This window comes from Pan troglodytes, chromosome X (genome assembly GCF_028858775.2).
Source record: "Pan troglodytes isolate AG18354 chromosome X, NHGRI_mPanTro3-v2.0_pri, whole genome shotgun sequence".
Taxonomy (NCBI): domain Eukaryota; kingdom Metazoa; phylum Chordata; class Mammalia; order Primates; family Hominidae; genus Pan; species Pan troglodytes.
Window position 1 is genome coordinate 148,140,536 of NC_072421.2, and position 21,613 is coordinate 148,162,148.

The 21,613-nt window shown below is 39.9% G+C and overlaps 1 protein-coding gene across 13 annotated transcripts in view; it reads left to right on the forward strand.

Annotated features, from left to right (window-relative positions):
- The window catches only part of MTM1 (myotubularin 1), a 110,770-nt gene that overhangs the window by 63,174 nt on the left and 25,983 nt on the right, over nucleotides 1–21,613 (forward strand). For all 13 annotated transcript variants that reach the window (XM_016944412.3, XM_063804321.1, XM_063804319.1 and 10 more), the window contains 3 exons: nucleotides 13,455–13,538; nucleotides 15,781–15,930; nucleotides 20,135–20,323. In XM_016944412.3, coding sequence (XP_016799901.1) covers nucleotides 13,455–13,538; nucleotides 15,781–15,930; nucleotides 20,135–20,323 — 423 coding nt within the window. The remainder of the gene's footprint in view (nucleotides 1–13,454; nucleotides 13,539–15,780; nucleotides 15,931–20,134; nucleotides 20,324–21,613) is intronic.

A 21,613-nucleotide genomic window follows, 5' to 3' on the forward strand; every position in this document is an offset into this window, starting at 1 on the left:
CTCTTTGAAAGTCAGAGCATAATATCCAGAAAGCATGTGACCTAGAAGGGTGAGATACGGGGGGCAGTGATATGTATGAAAAGAATTCTTTAGAAATGGTTTTCCATGTTTTTCTTTCCATCTTTTGACCCTACTCAGGCTTACTGCTTTTAGGGAAACATGGCTCATTCAGGTTTTTGTTTTTGCACTTGCCGCTTTCCTTTCACATTCTGCATGAAGCTCTTTAGCATCACAATATTTCTGTTATTCTGTGAACTGATTAGCAGTCATATAGTTGCGAAATTTTTGTTTTCGTGTGTGTGGTGGGAGATATTTGACCTTCTTATGTCAGTCAGAAAAGACACAGGTGAGGTAACTTGCTCTTGGTAACTCTAATTTCAGGAGAGAAGCAGCTGGGTTGCACAGCCTTTGCTGTGGAGACCAGCAGCCTTCTGAGGACTGCTGGTGTAGTACATTAGATTGCATGCAAAGGATGGAAGCAAGGTCTTCCAGACAGCAGCACCTTTGTGAGCAGGGCTCATCAGCATTTGCAGGTGTTTGTTACAGCCGCCTTTGGTTTTCATAGTCTTTGCTGCTTATTTCTTTTTGCCTAGCTTTGGTGAACCACATCAAGCCCTGCCGTGTGGCTTAAACACTACCATATCTACCCCATGTCCTCTCTTGCTCTACTCCAGTTGTGCTTACTTGTAAAAAGATTTTCATAAAAGTTAGTAGAGTGCGTTATGGAGGTATATATCTTTTATGATCATTTGAATGACAGGTATAAATGATCCTATGAATGGAGAATTAACATAGGATTTTTTTGTTATTGTTGTTTTTGTTTTTTGAGACGGAGTCTTGCTCTGTCACCCAGGCTGGAGTGCAGTGGCATGATCTCGGCTCACTGCAACCTTCGCCTCCCCAGTTCAAGCGCTTCTCCTGCCTCAGCCTCCTGAGTAGCTGGGACTACAGGTGCTCACCACCACGCCCGACTAATTTTTGTATTTTTAGTAGAGACGGGGTTTCACCATGTTAAGATGGTCTCAATCTCTTGACCTTGTGATCCGCCCGCCTCAGCCTCCCAAAGTGCTGGGATTACAGGTGTGAGCCACTGCGTCCAGCCAACATAGGATGTTTTATTTTGTGCCTCAGAAATGTGGAAATTTTTATAAATTGCTTTGCAATTTTAAACGAGGCTTAAATTTAGTGGACCCTTACTTTCTGGGCTGATTATGGAATTAATAGATAAAAAGAAACAACTCATTTTCAGAGGGACACTGAAATGAAGTACACACACACGTGCTTTTAGCCTAGATGTGGCCTAATGACTAAAAGTTATGTCTTAGTTATCTGTTTCCTTTTTGGGCAGGACCGTTTTTTCTTGAATCAACAGTAAACTTGGCAAATTGACACGCTAGTTATGCTTTTAAGTCTCCTTCCTTCCTGCCTCCTCTAAGACTTGGTCCTCTATTCTCGTTGATCTCTCTGTCTCCACCACCTTCTCCCTCTCAGCCTTGAAGTGTGCTTGGTTATTCTCCCTATTGCCTGTCCTCTGGAACTGACATTTCACCTGGTCTCCTGTAGCATTGTTGTCTATGGTCAGAAGCGTAGAATTCCCCGCTTGCATCCATTCACTCCATAACTCATTGCAATCAGTCGTCTAGCCCGCTCACTGGAGTGGAATGATTCTTCTGAAAATGACCGAAGACCCTACAAGTTAGAAAACTTGGTAGTCTGTTAGACCATATGCCTTTCAACTGCACCATCGTTTGACTCTCAACTATCCCACCCCTTCCTTTCAAAGTGGTGCTTTTAAAATATTGAGTAGATACAAGAGGATATTTATAAAATATGTATAAAATCTAAAGAATGCTGATTGATGGAACTTTCCTTTGTCTCTCCTGAGATGTAAGCTGGGTAATTTCTTCAGTTTTATCTTCTACTTCGGCTGTGCCTGATCTGAGTTTTTGTTTGCTAAAATTTCCATTGTTATGTTTTTTTAATTATAAAAGTTCTATTTGATTGTTTTTCAGATCTGTTTGGCCATTATTTATAATCTCTTCTTCTGTGCTCAGATTTCTCATCCTCTTTTTGACTTCCGAAAGCACATTAAATGTAATTTATAATATGCATCTGATGATTACAATACCCGAAGTCTTTGTGGACTTTTTCTACCACAGGTGTGTGTGTTTGCTGGCTCATGGCACTTTGTTTCTGATGTGGGTGTGTCTTGTGATTATTGCCTGCAAATTCCTCTTCCTTGGAAGTTTATCTGTGGGAATACTCTGAGCATATAACTGAAGGCAAATTTACCAAGAGAGGATTTGTGTTTCTTTCTGCCAGGCATCTTGAAGCATGACTGGTTTGAGACGCTTATGAATTAAATTCTCAGGTTGGATGTTTTTGGGACCATCCAAGTTTTGTGAGTTTGGTCCACATACTACTTAAGGGCTGACTTGTGACTACAAATTTCTAGTGGGGGATGGTGGCAGGGATTTGTTTCCTCCCTTGCTTAGCACCAATAATCTAGACAGGAAGGTTCTCTTGAAGTCCCCAGGTGGTCCTTTCCCATGCATCCTTCCCCTGAGTGTAGCACTTGGGAGGTTTCCTCATTTTGGTTTGGCCAGGTCTTCAGGCCCTATCTCCTGTGCCCCAAGAGGCCATGAAAACCAGTTCTGGAAGTGGCCTGAAAGTGAAAGCCAGTGTGTTCCTCTTGCTGTCTGCATTCCTGTTTGCAGTTAGTTTTTGGCTTCTGAGTAAAAAAGTCTCTGTTATATCCAGCATTTTTAGGTGTTTTCAGCAGAAGTCCCATTATGGCACAAAGACCATCACATTTGCAGACACCTCTCCCTCTTTTTTTTGAAACCTAACTTTCCCCATAGCTTCTGAGATCTAAGTCCTCTGCCTCTCACTTCTTTTCTGGCTCCTCTGCATCCTTCTACCATCTAGACATGGGTTTTCTACAAAAGTCTGTCCTTCTTGCCCTGAATTATGCCCTGGGCAAACTCATGTCCACGAGCAGTGCCTTTCTAAGCATGGCTTCCAAATATAAAGCATGGCTTTATATTTCCCTGTAGCTGTTATAGAACTTCAAGCAACACCAAAAGATCTGTTTAAAATGACTCTCATATGCCCCAGAAACCCACTCCTCTGTGTTCCCAGTTACTCTTAATGATATCATTGTCCTCTTGTTCATTCAGATTTGAACATTCGAAATCAAGGCCATCGGAGGTTTTCATTTCTTCCTTTTCTTGTTTTCTTTTTTTTTTTTTTTTTTGAGACAGGGTCTTGCTCTGTCACCCAGGGTGGAGTGCAGTGGTGTGATCACAGCTCACCGCAGCCCACAGGTGCATGACTCTACACCTGGCTAATTTATTTTTCTTTTCTTTTAGATGGTGTCTCACTGTGTTGCCCAGGCTGACCTCAAACTCTTGGCTTCAAGAAGTCCTACTGCCTCTGCCCCCTAAAGTGCTGGGATTACAGGCATGAGCCACCATACCTGGCCCCTGTTTCGTAGCATGTACTAAATCCAGGGGATTCTGCCTCCCCAGCCTGACTTAATTCATATCTTCATCTCCTCTCTTCTAAACTGTTGGAACATTGTTAGGAGGTCTTTCTACCTCCATTCTGTCTCCTATCCCTTGCCCGCAAACTTCAACCAGTTCCTCCCTCTCTGTCAGTGTGAAGGCAGACCTCTGTCTCTTTCACAGTGTGGCCCACCTCTCTCCGTTGTTTGTTATCCATCTTCACTCAGTGGAGTTGAGTGTAGACTGAGATGTTCGCCAGTGGCCATATATTCTCTGAGTTTGGCTGCCATTTGTGCCTTTTTGTTGTCGTCTTGTCCAGAGTTGTCTTATCCTTCCAGGGTAGTTCAGATACCAACAACGTCCCTCCAAGCCCCATCTGTCAAGAAGTTATCTGGGCATTCTCTGGGCCTCATAGTACTTTCTCTCTCCCACCTGTGGCACTTGCTGCTATCCTCTCTATATGCCCTCCTCATCTCTCTCCTTTGGATGACTTCCAACTCCTTAAAAACAGAGGCTGTGTCTTCCTTGCCTTTTTCTCCACTTCATACCTTGTTCATAGTAGAGCCTCAGTAAATGTTTATCGAGTGAATATACTAATGTAAACAGAGCGAATTAATCGGAATCAGTAGCAACCAAGACATCAATGAGAATATTCTGCTTTTTAGAAATAGCATTTATTCAATAAATATTTACTTCTTAATTTAAGTTGTAAATAGGTAATATATGTTCATGATTGACAATTCAGGAACTGTAAAAGGGTATACAGGAAAAAATCTCCCTCCCGGCACACTTCAGCTACCTCATTGCCCTCCTCATAGACAACCAAGGTTTCAGTTTATTGTGTCTCCACCCAGTGATAGTTTAGGCCTATACACTTAACTGATTCACATGCCTTCCCCCTTAACCCTAATGGTACAGAGCTATATACACTGTCATGTACCTATTTCCATCCACCAATAGACATTGCCCAGTGAATGTGCTTCTCCACCCTATGATCTTCATTCCATGTACTACCTTAATTCCTCATTGCCATATATGGTAACGTAACACAGGTTTGAGGGATTAGGACATGGACATCTTTGGGAAGACATTCTTCTTATTATTTTTTTAAACAGAGTCTTGCTCTGTTGCCCAGGCTGGAGTGCAGTGGCACAATCTCAGCTCACTGCAACCTCCGCCTCCCGGGTTCAAGCGATTTTCGTGCCTCAGCCTCCCAGGTAGCTGAGATTATAGGCGTGGGCCACCACACCCGGCTAATTTTTATATTTTTAGTAGAGATGGGGTTTCGCCATGTTGGCCAGGCTGATCTTGAACCCCTGACCTCAGAGGTGATCTGCCCTCCTCAGCCTCCCAACATGCTGGGATTACAGGCATGAGCCCCAGCCCTGGCTGGGAGGTCTTTATTCTGCTTACCATAGCAACCCAGTATGTTTTCTGATCTTTTAATCTTTTTCAATCTAATAGGTGAAAATGTAGCTTCCAGTTTTATTTTGCATTTATCTTATATGAGTAAAATTGAATATCTTTAGGTTTGAGCTATTTGTATTTGCATTTCTCCATTGTCTGTATCTTCTACCTATTTTTTGTTTGGATGTTTGGTCTTTTTCTTGTTAGTTGTACGTACTTTTTATGTAATAGCTATAGTGATGTTTAATATGAGTGACTAATATTTTTCCTGTATGTTTTTTGACTTTATGATGGATTTTGCTATGGAGACTTGTTTTCTATTTATTTGGTAGCATTTGAGAGTCTGTGTTGAGGGGCTCTAAAACCACCCCCACGTGTGGTGATTCGATAACAGGACTCACTGGACTCATATTGTACTCACAGGTATGGCTTATTACAGCACAAGGATACAAAACAAAACCAGCAAAGAGAAAAGGCACATAGGTTGAAATTCGGGGGAAACCAGGCACAGGCTTCCAGAGTTCTTGTCCAGTGGAATCAAACAGGATGCACTTAATTCCTCCAGCAATGAGTTGTGCAGCACATATGAGATGTTGCCCAGCTGGGAAGCTCATTGGAGACTTTGTGTCCACAGTGTTTATTGGGGCTGGCCATGTAAGCACCCACTGCCTAGCACAAGCAAAATTCCAGGCTTCCAGAAGAAAAGCAGGAGTTCAGTGTAAACCACATTGTTTATACAAACAGTTTGGGCACAGTGAACCAATCTTACCAGTGAGGGAATGGTGAGAACTCTGCTGAAATCCAGATTACCAAGTGTCTGGCAAGGGCCAACCATGTATGCAGGCCTTTCTAAGGAGGGCAGCCTCAGGCCTGCCATGTTAATTCTTCTGCACACTTTTCTTTTATAGCTTCTGAGCTTTCTATCCCAATTAGGAAGATCTTCCCTACTCAGACTTATAAGGAATTATCTCAGCCAGGCGTGGTGAGTCACGCCTTGCAATCCCAGCACTTTAGGAAGTCGAGGCAGGCAGATCACCTGAGGTCAGGGATTCGAGACCAGCCTGGCCAACATGGTGAAACCCTGTCTCTACTAAAAATACAAAAATTAGCTGGGTGTGGTGGCACATGCCTATAATTCCAGCTACTCACGAGGCTGAGGCACGAGAATTGCTTGAACCTGGGAGGCAGAATTTGTAGTGAGCCGAGATTGCTCCACTGCACTCCAGCCGGGGCAACAGAATGAGTGAGACTCCATCTCCAAAAATAAAAAAAATAAAAAAATACATAAATAAAATAAATTATCTCATATTCCTCTAGTAATTTGGCTTCTTCCTTAAGATTTAAGTATTTCATCTATTTGGAATTTATTTGGAGTTAAAGTATAAGATATGAATCCAACTCTTTCTTCCCCTCTTGTTGCAATATCATTTGTTGACTAGTTTGCTGATTTGAAGTACTGTCCTTATCTCACACTAAATTCCTCTGCATGTTTGATTTTATTTCTAAGAGGTTCTCGTTGCATTAATTATTCTATTCATGCACCAGGTGTGCTCTTTTAACTATTGAAGCTGTATAAGATGTTGCACTGTATGGTAGAACGAGCCTCCCCCTGTTCCTCTTCTTTTTCTTTTCCTTTCTATTGTTGCTTAAGCAATTACAGAATGCTACATTATGGCTGTGCTCAGGGATCTAGAGCTGATACCCACTTCCTGTTCCCAAGGAGTGCTGTTTTCCTGGGTAATGCAAACAAACAGATGCATATGATACAGTGGTGCACAGGATGTCACAGGAGCACAAAGGAGGGCTTCCTAGAGGATTCAGATTCTGCAAGATGAGTAGGAGCATTTGTCAGGCAGAAATTGACATGCCATACTGAAGGAACAGTCTGTGGGCATGCCAAGAGGCCGCACAGATGCAGGCTGAACTCACATGCAGTTTGGTGTCCGGGAGCACAGCGTGCATGTTGGGGTACCAACAGGAGATAGTGCTGGGGGCAGAGGAGGCTGGGTCAAAGATTGCAGAGCCTAACATTCCCCACTCAGAATGTCTGCTTTTTATCTGAAGGTGAAGGGAGCCATTTAATGGTTTTAAGCAGGAACGTGGCATGATTAAATTTCCATTTCAAAAAGATTGCTGGGCTGCAGTGTGTGCAGAGTAGGTGGAGGGGACGGGAGTGGAGGAGAGAGGAAGACCATTTCTGGGGATTTTTGCTAGTCACCCCAGTCGTTGATGATGAGGGCTTGAAATGGGGCAATGGACAGGGACTCCAGATGATGCTTTTGAGAAAGATTCAGATGGTAAAATCAGTAGAATTTGGTGGTTGACTGAATGTAGTTATGAGGGAGGATGGGATGATAGGGAAGAATCCACCCTGGATAACCAGACCGATGGTGGGGCCAGTGGTTGAGCTGGGGAATATAGGAGGTGAGTGAGGAAGAGGTGGCAAGTTCCATTTTGGTTATGTTGAGTTGAGAGTGTCTGTGAGACAGCCAGGCAGAGATACCTAGGAGACAGATGACCACATAGATCCAGAGCTCTGGCCTGGGGAGAGCTTTATTTGGTAGTCCTGGATCACATCCACATCACATCACTAGCATTTTCATAGATGTGGCCAAAATTGCCAGGAGAGAGAACTACAGTGAGAAGAGGGACAATGTATGAACCCTCAGAAATCTCAGCCTTAAATGATTATGATAGTGGACAAGTTGTAAAGAATCTTTTTTCTAAAATAGTTTCAAATGACATTTCAAATGTACATTTGTGGTCCTTTCGTGAACAAATAAATAGGTACGTTTATATATGAAGACAATGATGACACAGGAATATCAAGCCATTTCCCCCAGAGGTACTGATTTAGTCAGTAGTAGAAATAGGATTAGGAGAACTGTTTATGCAAACAGAAGTATAATTGGTAATCTATGTGCTAGCTGCTTTTGACCTGTTATCTTTTGTCAGGTTTTTGGAATAACTGCATCAAAACTGATATAAATGAACTTACTGTGTCAAGTCGTGTGAAATATACAGAAAGCATTATCTAGCATTAGGGCATTAGAATTATAAACTTTACCACATATCAGTACGTCCTATGGTTCTTTAAAATTTTAGGCTTTCCCCTCCAATTTTAATGAAAGCATTTTTTTCTTACATGAACAAGTCTTGTTTCTAAAGTTTAATCTAAAAGATGAAAATGAGATAATTTTACATTACTGTACCCTTAAATGGTAGATGGAAGCTTTTTAGAAAGATGAGTGTCTTTAATTTCAGAAATCAAATTCAAAAAAAAAAAAAGCTAGCTTCAATTCCTGTTCAAACGTTGCAAAATTTAATCCAGAAAGAAGCAGTTGGGCCAGATGCCGTGGCTCACGCCTGTAATCCAAGCACTTTGAAAGGCCAAGGTGGGTAGATTGCCTGAGCTCAGGAGTTCAAGGCCAGCCTGGGCAACGTGGTGAAACCCTGTGTCTACTAAAATACAAAAAAAAAATTAGCTGGGCGTGGTGATGTGTGCCTGTAGTCCCAGCTACTCTGGAGGCTGAGGCACGAGAATTGCTTGAACCCAGGAGGTGGAGGTTGCAGTGAGCCAAGATGGCACCACTGCACTCCAGCCTGGGCGATAGAGCCAGGACTCTGTCTCAAAAACAAAAAGAAGCAGTTAGTAAGTGGTTCCCTGAAGTTTTAAGTTTAGGTATTTGGAGACATAGGTCATTAAGAGTCATCTTCCTGAAAAATCACATTCATCAGTTGTGCCATTGGGTGCTGTTAACATCATTTGAAAACACTTTTAAATGTTCATAGTTTATCAATTTATTCCCCTGATTATGAGCTGGAGAGAGCCTATGACAGTGACAGACAGCTGTCCGTCCTCAAAGGAAACTCAAGAATTAACATTTATAGATTCTGTTTAAATAAACAAAAAATCCAATCTAGATGTTTTAAGGAAATCAGTGCATCTTTATATAGGTGCCATTTAAAAATAATGGCTAATTAAGTGAAAGCTAAAATCTGTTGTCATTTCAGAGACTTTACCCCCACAAGTTACAATGATAAATGTAGCTAAATTAAAATGACAAGTTATATTCCCTATATCAGAGCTGTTTTTATCCCTGGTGTGAAATCAGAGAGTTTCATCTCAAGTTTGTCCTTTAACATTTTTCAAATGTTACATTGTGCTATTTTTAATCCAGAAACAATGCACATGATTGCTTTAAAAAAAAAAAAAAGTCTCCATGTACAGTATCTCTTGACTAGTACGGATCTAGTGAATTGTGAATTGATGAAATGCCCAAATACTAATATAGAGCAAAATTAAGGAAGACATGACTTGCTCACTTGAGGAAGGTGAGGGTGGCCATTTGAGAGTATCTTCTGTCAGTTTCCTGATTTTGATATTGTGCTAAAAGTTATACAAGATGTTAACACCTGGAGAGGCTGGCTGAAGATTTACTTCTTGTGAATCTATAATTATTTCAAAATAATCTAAAACAAACTAAAGTAGCTCCCCAACAGCTTGACCACACAGAATCCTTAGGCTACATTCCTGAGAGTTCTGGTACATCCCACATGGCCCTTCTAGGACCAAGGAGGTAGAAAGTCACCCCCTAGAGATTCTGATTCAGTAGGGGTGAGGCAGGGCACAGGGCATGGTTTAGCCTCTGGAAAAAGCAGCCCACTTCACCCCCAATTCTGAGGCAGAGCCGTAGATAAGGACCACACCCTAGAAGAAAGCCACGTAGGACTTGCTGAAGCATCTACTGAAAGGTGATGCTCAGCAAAACATCTTCTCTGTCCTAAGACTTTGCTCAATTGGGACTGAATCATTCTTGAATTTTCCATAGTCGATGAAATCAGTACTTGGACGTGTTCATTGAGTAAGCTTTATCATTACCCATTTAGCAAACAAGACGCGCTTGATGGTTATAGTGGAAAATACTTGAGAGCCAGCTCTCTCCATGTGATTTAGAGTTCCCAAATTAAGGGTCAAAATTGACCCAAGGTTATATTTAAGAATAATAGTTGAAAGTGTCAACACATTAATAAAGTGTTAAAGAATACATTGTCTGGAAGAGAAAGTAAATGACAGCTAAAAACCTCAAGACGTATAACCTATTCACTTCAGGTTTTAACAATTTTGAAATAGGAGCTTTAATTAGGCTTGTAACAAGTTACCACTTGTAGGGAATTTTATACTTTTTGATAATGAGGTACAGATGAATGTGTTTTGTTATTGCTTTATTTTTGTTTTTGTAATAATCCAACTTTATGTTACTCTGAGAGCCTATATTCTCTTAATCTTTAAGAAAAAAAGAAAATATATCTGAAAAGTAGGTCCTCATACTTTCAAGTTTAGAAAATGGTGGTATTGGCTCTTTCAGACTGCTCACTTCAATTGAGCCAAGTAGCTTATGGAAAACTTAGTTTTTAAATAAAAACACCACATAAACACTACCTAGTAATGCTTTTTGAAAAATGTTTTTCTGTGTTTGTAAGCTAATTTATTTGAATGGTGAAAATATTGGTTTAAGCACCCAGTCTTTTCTACCCTAAGCTCCAATTTAATATTAGATGTGTTGCTATGTGCTTCACGAGGAGAAATATTTGGCTGTTGTGCGATTCATAATTCTTCCTGAAATATCTGGGGTCCAAGCCTGGCTCTTAGCATCAAGAGTAAACTGGGAGTTGTTTTTGTCACCAATTCTAATAGACATGTTTCGGGTTAAAGGATACCAGTTAGTTGACTCATTCTGGATATTAGTCAGAATGTGAAGTATCATCATAGAAGTGATCTCATCAGAGAGGCCATCTGATGTGTGGTTACCATGGGGACATTGTCTCAGTCTCATACTAATGACAAAAAAAAATTGATGTTGCTTCTGTTCAGGTTCTTTTATAAAACATATTAAGGAAGTTAGGTAGATAATTTTTGTTTAGGCCATATAGCTTTGATTTTCTGATAACAATTTTATAAACTTAGAAATTTTCTTGTAAGATACAGGAATACTGGAAGCAAAAAAAAGAAGGTGCTTTAACATTAGGGATTGAAAAAATAGTAATTTAGGTTGAAAATGCTGCTTGAAAGTTAATGCTGATAGCATTACTACACATGATGATTTTTTCTGGAAGGAAAGCTTTATCTGGGCCTTCAATTTAGGAATTTTTCTCTTTGGTTTTTAAAAGCTGCCATATTCACTTGAGCTTCATGGGAAAGATGCAAATAACTAAAACAAATGAACAAAAACCATGTTGAGGTCAGGAACTTATTTCAAGAAAGCAAGTTCTAGGTTTTCTTTTAAAGTGACAGTAGAGCCTTAGGTCTCAAATCATCTACAACCATGTTAACAGTACATCACTCAAATCATTCAACATTCCTGAATGTTTACCTGTGCCAAGTACTGACCAGCGCAGTATTAGATGTTCACAGTAATGATATATTGCCAAGGGAATGCTTAGGCATGTCCCATATATTCTGTTTATGGATAAAGGAGTGCACCAAACATTTTAGTGCTATTTTCACCCAAAGTCCCTCTGTCTTTAATTTAAACTTAACAGAAATCACTTATTTTTCCCAGTGGTACTGAATAATTATGCATTGCTGTGGATTCAGTGTCAGGTTAGAGCCTCAGTGCATCGCTTAGCTAGGTCAGCGTCATTACCAGTGTGTGCTTATCATGCCAGCCATCCAGAATAAACAGCACTTGGGCCTAGCGCTGCCAGAGTTGAGACCTGCAGAGTGTGCTGCATGCCTGGGAAAGTTTGAGAAGACATTGTGGAGAGCATGTTCTTGGGCAGTTTTCACCTTAAACCTCTTGCCATTCACATGCAGAAAACTGTTGCTGCTGAAAGGTGCTTTTCCAGAAATCCACTGTGTTGTAGGGGAGGGAACACTGGTGTTCAAAGTGATTAGTCTGATGACAGAGGAAAATGGTTGGGGAGGGAGCTACATAGAGGAAAAGTGCCCAGACGCAGCGCCTCCAGAGAAGATGGTTGTACAGGGACTGTGTGGGCCTTCATGTCTTCATTCGGTCAGCGAGCCTGTGTTCTGCCTCCCTCTGACCAGGCGCCATTGTAGTTACTGGGGATAAAGGATGGGAATGAAGCAAGTGTGTACTTTCATGGAGCCCATGTCCTAGGTGAGGGGATAGTACATATGTACAGTGAACAAGTACATATGTAATATGTCAAATGGTCATAAGTGATAGGGAAAATCAGATGGGAATAGGGAGTGCTGTTGTGAGGGTAACATGTTTTTTTGTAGGGTGTCGGAGAAGGTCTTACTGATTAAGATTATTGGATCAGAGATGTGAGAGAAGACAAGAAGCCATGAGGTAAACGAATTCCAGGCAGATGGAATAGTAGCCGCAAAGGCCCTGAGAGTGGCATGTGCTTGGTGCCTTTAGGGAGTGGCACAGGAGGCAGGTGTGACTTACGTGGAGCGAGTGAGTCTGAGAGCAGAGATGTGGCGGGGGAGATGGCCAGATGGCAGACAGCTGCATAAGCCATTGGAAGGACTTCCACCTTTACTCCTCGCAAAGTGGAAAGCTACGGGAGGATTTGGGGCAAGGAAAGGACTTGATCTGACCTATGACACTGTCACTCTGACTTGAGAAGTACAAAGATGAAAGCAGGGGAGCAGTTAGGTTTTTATAATCAACCAAGTAAGAGATGATGGTGGCTTGGACCTGGGTGGTAGCCACGTGGTGACAAAGATGAATCCAAGGTTTTCAGCTCAATCAGCTGGAAGTCATGTACTGAAATGGGGAGACTGTGGGAAGAGCAGGACTGGGTAGGGGGAGCCAAGGGTGTTTGGCTTTGGTTGTGTTAACTTGAGAGTTCTTCAGATGCCTCTTAGGCAGTCTGGTGGGGTGGTAGAGTGGACACTTGGATAGCCAAGTCTGGAATTCAGAGGGGATGCTGGAGAATGATAGGTCCTTACTAGTCACTAGAGTATGGATGGTATTTGAAGCTATCAAATGTATCAACAGCACGTTGAGGGTGAGTATATATAGAGAAGAGGTGAGAGGTCTGAGTTCTGCCATTTCACAGAAACCAGGGCATTGATTCAGAATTCACAGAGAACAGTTAGCTCAGAGTTTTCTTAATATCCTATCTTTTTAAAAAATAAACACGTCATTGTTCCCTTTTGAGACAGTTGCACCGTTTAACAATAATTCCTGAATTTTATTTTTCTTCCTTTCCTTCTTTCTTTTTAGTGGCTTGTACCTGATCAATTGCTAATACTGTTTAAAATTGATAGGCACTTTTTGGTCTGGTAATCTGATTTTTTTGTGGAACATCATTAAAAGAACAATTGAGAGATTTATAGCCATAGAAAATTGAGGCTTCTATTACTCAAGATAGAAGTTAGCGTAAGTCTGATCTGAGTTTTCCACTGTTTTTTGTTGTTGTTGTTGTTATAAGTCTTGGTGTGGGTTGTAATTTCATGGTCGGCAAATCTGGTGAAATTTATTTTGCGAGAAATCAAAAGATGTACTATAATAGTAGACTGTTCCTTCACGCTGAACTTTATTTATTTTTTGCCTTTTCTAGCCATTATTTGCATTTTTAAATGAAGAAAAGTTTAACGTGGATGGATGGACAGTTTACAATCCAGTGGAAGAATACAGGAGGCAGGTAAGATGTTAGATGCTATTGTCTGGTATGTGATGAACCTGAAACATGCATTATGACAGTATGTCATCAGCCATGCTTTCTGAAAATCAGTGACATCCTTGCTAAATATCTTTTCAATGGTGGTGATATTATCCACATTTTGTACAATATATCTCATTCTATCTATTACTGTATAACTTATAAGCTCATTCCATTGCCATATGCAAGCTGCATCGAAGACTGGGTCACTAAATCCTATTTCCTTCCCTATATGAAGAGCATCAATTCTGTGTTGTTTATGAAATGAATTAAGTACTTAGGATTTAGAAAAGTCAAACATTTTAGAAGTTACACTTTAGGACTTGATATTGCTATGTATATGCATGTTTGGGAGCTTAACTATTACCTGCAGTTAGATTTAAATTATATTCATTTCAGTTTGCAGATTCAAATGAATTAGAACTGTTTTCCTGTAGTGATGTCTTTTTCAAGGAAGCTTTGATAAGTGTACATTATAATTGTCTTTACTGTTCTCTTATATGAATGTCACCTACATGCATGTTTATTTGCTATAATAAAGGCAAGAGGCTTGGTCTCATATTGCTGTTCAGGAACAAAAGTCTCTTGCAGTATTTTTGTTAAGGGAATTCTGTGCATAATATGTAACAAGAGCCACAGTTTGACCTCTGGTATAACCAAATCTGTAGGCAGCTAGGAGTTGTGCGATGGGATTATTCACAATTCTTGTTCTACAAAGCTCTTAAGATAATTGAAAAGTTTTGTTGAATGAGATTTGAGAATCAGATCAAGCCCATTTGCTTTATATGAAAAGGTAGTGAATATAAAGTAAAATCGTAGAACCCTAGACTTGAGAAGAACCATCTAGTCACCACCTTCACCATGAAAAACCTGGATTGGTTTCCTTTTTTAGTCTTAATCAACGGTTTGCATATTCATGAACAGATTTGACGCTCTGGAATTTGGGTGCAGGAGTTTAGCTTTAGAACATATGTGACATAGTATATCCTGTTGCTTCCATAAGTCACGTTTAGACTGTTGAGTTTTCTAAGGCTTTGCACTACTCCCATTTTAATGGCCTCAGTTCTGGACTAGCTACTGAGGTGGAAGAAGGACTATGAAAACATTTTGCATGTTTTGGAGACCTCTGTAAATGATGTATTAAAATATTTTTACCTTCTTTTTGAAGTATTACTGATAACATTAAGACTTTTTTTTAGTTCAAAGCTTCTAGCTTGAAACAAAACAGTTCCTGTTTTTAAGATTGCATGCATATATGAACTGTTGAAGGTATTTTGTTCTAGACTGCCATTATATTCAATCTTTTTTTCTTATAACTTTCTGATGGGACTTATAACTGTCTAATTGGACTCAGCATCAGACTCAACATCTGTTTGGTCCGTGGTCTCTAGGGCCAGACCTAAAGAAAAGGTACAATGTCTGTCCCCAAAGCAAACACCCACATAGCTCACTTTTGTGTGTGTATCTGTGCATTTGTGAGAATGGGGAGAGAATATTCCACCACCTCTGGATCTTTTCCATACTAAATACAATTTTGTGGGGGAGATGATAGGATGGGAGGTGTCTTCTGTGTCTCCCTGTCACATTAGCAGTCTGCTTAAAATGCAAATGACTGTATTTCTCACACAAACTATAGGGCAATCATCGATTCTGAACAACTTGATTGAAAAAAACTCATCGGAGGTGGCGAAATGAGCCTCCCCAGAGGGGTCTTCCTTTACTTCCCCTCTGTGATTTTCTTCATGAGCTCAGCCTCTTTACACTTTGGAGCAGACTGAAGCATTCACTCTATTTTGAGCAGGGAGAGGAAGTTGCCTGATCTCTTTTCTACCCTCAGTTAGAGCCAGATTAAGATGAAGCAGGGTATTTTTTTAGGGGATGGGAGGGGTGCATGGGCGGGGGATGAACTTGGGTTTATCTGTGTGGTACAGGTAGTAAAGAATATGTGGACACAAAATAAAGGAAGACGAATTCCTTTGAATTCAAGAGAATCTGTATTTACAAAGTATAGTTTAGAACTGTAAAAACCACCAGTGTTTTGTCTTGTGTTCTTACGTTGTCTGGATTATTGATTTGGCACCCTTATTATAAATAGGTAGACCGTCATCACCCTGTGGTCAAAGAGGCATGTGCACATATTGCTAGAAGGAAGAAAAGAGGCCCAAGGCCAAATCCAGAGATGAGGTCAAGCAATACTGACTTGAACTTCTTTTTTTCCTCACAGGGCTTGCCCAATCACCATTGGAGAATAACTTTTATTAATAAGTGCTATGAGCTCTGTGACACTTACCCTGCTCTTTTGGTGGTTCCGTATCGTGCCTCAGATGATGACCTCCGGAGAGTTGCAACTTTTAGGTCCCGAAATCGAATTCCAGTGAGTACTGCAATTAACGTTTCTCTTGAAGAGCACCTTTTAGTCCATAAGAATGGTAGTCATATAACTTAGAGAAACGGTCCTTTTGGAATTCTATCCCAAAAAATACTTACTAAGTGCTTTGTGAGTACAAAGTACCATACCAGACTGGAGAAGAAGTGTGCCGTCACCTGCCTTCTAGGAGCTTGCAACTAAGTATCAAGAATGAACGCAAGTAAAGAGCTCTCTGCAAGTAAAGAGCTCTCTACGAGAGAGGGGCTGCAAGTAATGGGAACCAAGTGCTGTGTGGAAGGAAGCAAGGAAAGACAGGCTCTTTGTGGCTTTTGTCTTTGTGGCACAGTACATGATACTATATGATAGGCTCTTGATAAATGTCAGATAAATCATGCTGGAAAGAACACACTGTCTTGTTATAAAATGTGTCAGCACAGACTTTGACATACACTCACCACGAGCTCACCCCCGTCACCTTTGCAGGCTGCCCCAATACCATTGTCTAACTGGAGTCAAGTATAGATTATTCCAGACACTATCCATACGGTATCACTGCACCTAGTTCACAAAGCTCTCTTTTGGTCCTTAAATATTAATGGACATGTCATACTATCTAACATTGACAAAAATTGACTAAAAATTTAGGTATTCTCCCCTGCTAATTTTCAGGGTCTGTCATAAGTACAGTGGGTTTTTTTTCCCCTAATAAGTAAATGTTTAAAAACAAAGGTTGAAGAAATTAAGACTTAATGTCACCTTGCCTTTTTCAAGTCTAGACATTTTTTTTCCTTAAAAGGATATTTGTGCAAAACTTTTGTATTGTCAGCCTAATATGAATTGTAACTTTTTTTAATTCACTTGTTATACACTTCTAGCCATAAAACCGCAGAAGTGATGCTGTGTTCTCAGTGCACCACCTTAGGAGACATGCTGTTGATTTGTCCCGTTATTAGTGACGTTAACTGTGATTATTCTGCTAAGGCAGTGTCTGTCATGTTTTTCCACTATGGCACTACTATTTTACCCATTAAAATTAATAAATGCCTTATGTAATGATTTTTTTAATTCACTTGCTTCTCCAGTTAGTAATGTCTGTTCATATCTTCGCGATATAAATTGTACTTGAAAGTATGTTCTTTAGCTCATGTTGTTAGAACATGATGCTAATGAAGCTAGGGTTACAAGTTCAGTCTTCCTGTGCTCTGTTTGGACATGCTCTTCTGTACCATAGCCACAGACTACACCCCTACCCTGGCTGGCTGTCTGTCTTGCTAATGCATGCCTTGCTCACAAGGACAACTGGGCTAGGGTAGCCTGGCTCAGTTTTGTTCATGTATTCATTCAGTTCATATTTATTGAGCATCTACTGTGTCATTTGTGTATGTGGGTGAATTCCATGGGATTTGAAACAGAGAAAATTGAACAACTGTGCCCTTTCTACCATGCTTGGTTGCCATCTTGATCCAGTAGTCCCCATTATTCTGAATGAATGAGTGTCTACTGTAGAGCAGATAGAATTTCTTAACTTTTTATTTAGTCATGTTATTGATCCTTCTTACTTTATCATGGCCACCAATTTGTATTTATTTTTTCTAAAATGGCTTTTATAGGAAAGACTAAGTTCCCCATCACCTCTACATATTTATAGATTTACTGTTAGGTACTATTAAGCGTGGTAATATGTTCTTTGCAGTATGCTTTCTAACCACCCGGCTGTTGGCTAAGTCTCAGAGCTTTGCTTCCACCCAGAAAACATATGTGCCTTTAATGTGAAATCATTAATATCTGATAGTTGGTTCTTTTTATAAAAGCTCATGTAAAAATACAAAAGGAAGTGACATGAAAGAGATCTTATTTTGCATGTAAATAAGATATAAACAATAATAAAATATCGCTGGGTAGAGAAATAATCAATGTGCATTAAATGTTTCCATTAATGGATATGTATTCTCTTATTCTCAAGCAGATTTCTCTTAATTTTATGAGTCTTTAATGTACGAGTAATGCACGTTCATTTTAAGCATTATAAAAATTACTGATAAGCAAAAAGGAGTCTGCCACCTAGTGAGAACCAGTGTTAACACTGTTGGTATATATCCTTTCAGACTTCCTTCTAAGCATATATCTACACACACACACACATATATGTATATATATTTGAAAAAAGTGAAATTATTCTATAATTTGTGTCTCAGTCTATAGAAATTATTCTATAATTTGTGTCTTTATCTAGCAATATCTTGTAAACAACTTCCCATGTTGCTAAATGTGATCCGCTCATATGCCAGTGTGTAGATGTACCATGATTTAATCAGTTTTCCATTGTGAGACATTCAGCTTCTGCTTAATCTTTTGCTATTATAAGTAATGCTGTAATAAACATCTTTCAGTGGTTAGATATTTGTGTACTTAATTATCTATGGCTTCTAGATATGAATTTTAATAAGAATAATACAGTGCCATATACTGTAAAAGCACTCATGGTAGTTGACACTGTGAAATGAACATTATTTGTACCTGTTTAGCTCTGTAATAAGCATCCTTTTCAAAAAGTAGTAAGAATCCCCCCTCCTGCAAAGAAATTAAGAGGAGAAACAACTCAGAGGAGTAGCATTTCCTAACATGGCACCACAAAGAGAAGAGGGGTCGGGGGAGGGAGGCCATTGCCTATGGCCCGACTGAAATTTACAACTTGATGAGGGTCTTTCTCAAATAATAAATCTTTTAAATGTGTAGCAAATTGCTCCTTTAAAGTGGTCTCATGTCTCTTGTCTCTCTTGATACCAGGGCCATAGAGGGAAGGGAAGGCAGATCTCATATGTGCTGTGCATTATAGATTGGAAGGTGGAGGTTTAGGTCCCACTGGTACCTTCTCCAAGGCTCCCAGTTCTGAGCCTTTGGACTCTTATTAGGCAGGGGCTACAATGGTGTTTTTAATTGATCTCTAGCATGGTGCAAGGACCATATTTGTTCTGAGAATGAATAAATATTATTGTATAATCTTTTCTCAATAACCTGTTGTCATTATAAACACTCATTTTTATAAACATCAATGTTTGTCATTTGCCATCGTGGGGTAGGTAACTTCAGAGACATCAGGGAATTTGGTGTTATGTTGAGTGAGCCCACATGATTAAGCTTCTTTCGTTCTTTGTATCTGCATTTTGTAGTTTTTGCTAACTGACTTTCCTGGCTGCTGGGCCTGCCTCTATAAGCTAACACGAGCCAGTGTTTATTGCAGACTTTCTGAGCATTCTTCTTCAGGCCACCCAGCAACCCTATGAGATTATATTATTCTCCCCATTTTATGGAAGAGGAAAGGGAAGCCAGAGAAGCTGCGAGTGAAATGCCTGAGGTTAGAACCACGGCAGAGATGGCACTAGACCCCAAAGTCCACATTGTCGCCCACTGTGCTGCAGTTCTCCAGTTTCCCATTTTTAACAGCTTTATTGAGATCTACTTCGCATACCAAACAATTTCCCATCTCAAGTGTACAATTCTGTTGTTTTTGGTATATTACATTATTAGCTACCTTTTACGTGTATTACTTTTCACATGCTATGAGCTTGGCAACCAGGGAGCAAATGTGCTAGACTTGTGTATAAAGTTAGAGAAGATAGGTTCTGAATCAGGGCTTGATGAGGTCTCCTAGGCATTGGATGTCCACACTGCACTGTGGAGACGAGCAGATCTACGCTCTTTGGGCTGTCCTGAGATCAGTTTTGCTCTGCTCAGGTTTTCTTCCTTCCTGTGTTAGATTCTAGAATTGAGACTGTCGGGAAAATGATCTGTAGACAGAGTTGGTATTATGAGAAACATATTGTACCAGAGACAATTTCCTTTACCTCTCACTTTTTGCCAAAGCTGCTTCTATATGATAACAAATCCAGTGCAAGCTACATAATTAAAATAGGATGAAGCTTTCAATTTCCTTTAAGTGATATAACTATTTTTAGGTAAGCAATTAATTTATATTGGATGTGGTGCTAATTAAGAAAAGACTGATAATTGTACTTGTTTCTGAGTTATATTATTAAATGCATGTCTCTGGGCACACGCACGCAGTGAGATTGCAAGTGAACAAGTATTCTATTTTAGCGCAATCAGATTCACTTCTTGATAACCGTCAGTGCTTTACTGTTTTGCAGTTTTAATTGTTTGCTTGGAGATTTGCTTTCTTGATAGCTTAAACTTTCTGACTTAACCATAGGTGCTGTCATGGATTCATCCAGAAAATAAGACGGTCATTGTGCGTTGCAGTCAGCCTCTTGTCGGTATGAGTGGGAAACGAAATAAAGATGATGAGAAATATCTCGATGTTATCAGGGAGACTAATAAACAAATTTCTAAACTCACCATTTATGATGCAAGACCCAGCGTAAATGCAGTGGCCAACAAGGTGAGTGGACTTAATGATGTGCTGGACACTTAGCTTACATACGGAGTGCAGTGTTTTCTGTGAATGTTTTTGCCATGATATAGAAACACATGGGTTTAAATTAATAGTTAAGAAAACCAGTTCTCTTAGACAGAAAGTAGTTTTAATCACAAAACTTAAACAAAATTGAATACATCAAAATCAAATGCAAATAAACTTTAGGTAAATAGGCATGTCTAGACTGTAATGAAATTGGGTTTTGGCCAGGACCTTGGCAGGAAAAAGTTAGATTCTCTTTAAAGCCCTTTCAGCTGTGGATGATCACTCATTGTGTATACTATTGGGGCATCTGTAAGGAGCTATGGGAAGCTGTAATTATTAAAATACTAAATTTGCATGCTTACTCAAACACTCCCTCCCCCATACCCGTATATACTCACATATGTGTATTCTCATTTACATAAGATAATTCAAGAAATGAGTAGGTCCACGTATGTGAGTTTTCCAGGCACAAACATATACACAAAGTTGACCGTTTTCAAAGAAGTCTGTCTCAATTGACTTTTTGCTGTAAGCAGAATATGCTGAATGCGCTTAAAATTGATTAGGGTCATCATGAACATCAGTGACTGCACAGTGTTGCCTTCAGAAGCTGCTGCAAGGTGTATGGCTGTTTGCTTGCTATACTAAATGGCCCCAGATTGATGTGCATTTTACGTTCTATTTCTCCTTTTTGTTGTTTTTCTTTTCCTTCTCCTCCCATCATTGCTGTCACTTTCAAATGCTCACGAGGGGCCTGCCCCAAATTGCTTGCTCCCATTCCAGCTTTCAGATTTATTGTTTCTCCTCTGCTGTAAGCTTAAGTTTCATCATATTTAATACATTGCTTATCCTGAGGTTATTTGTCTAGCATCTTCAATTATTCAGAACATAAGACAAGAACCAGAAAGCAAAACAAGTTCTTGAGCAGCTCAGATAGGTGCAGCAGCTTCCTAATAGAATCTGTGATATCTGTCTGGACTAGGATGTGTCAGACTGCATGCATGCATGCAGAGCTCAACTCTTCATTATTTGTGCACAGATCTTCTGTCCTACACGTTTAATCCTGGGCCACCTCCCCATCCCCATGCATGCTTTTAAACCAGCTATTTGTTACTATGGTTGTTTTTTGGTCCAGAGATGATTTTGAAATTATATGCGAAGCAGTCAGTAAGTTAAATTGACAAGTAAATTAGGAATCGTAAGTGAAACACTCAGGAAATTAAATCTAACTCTAAATATCTTCTTGGATTGTCCTTAATTTTATATATC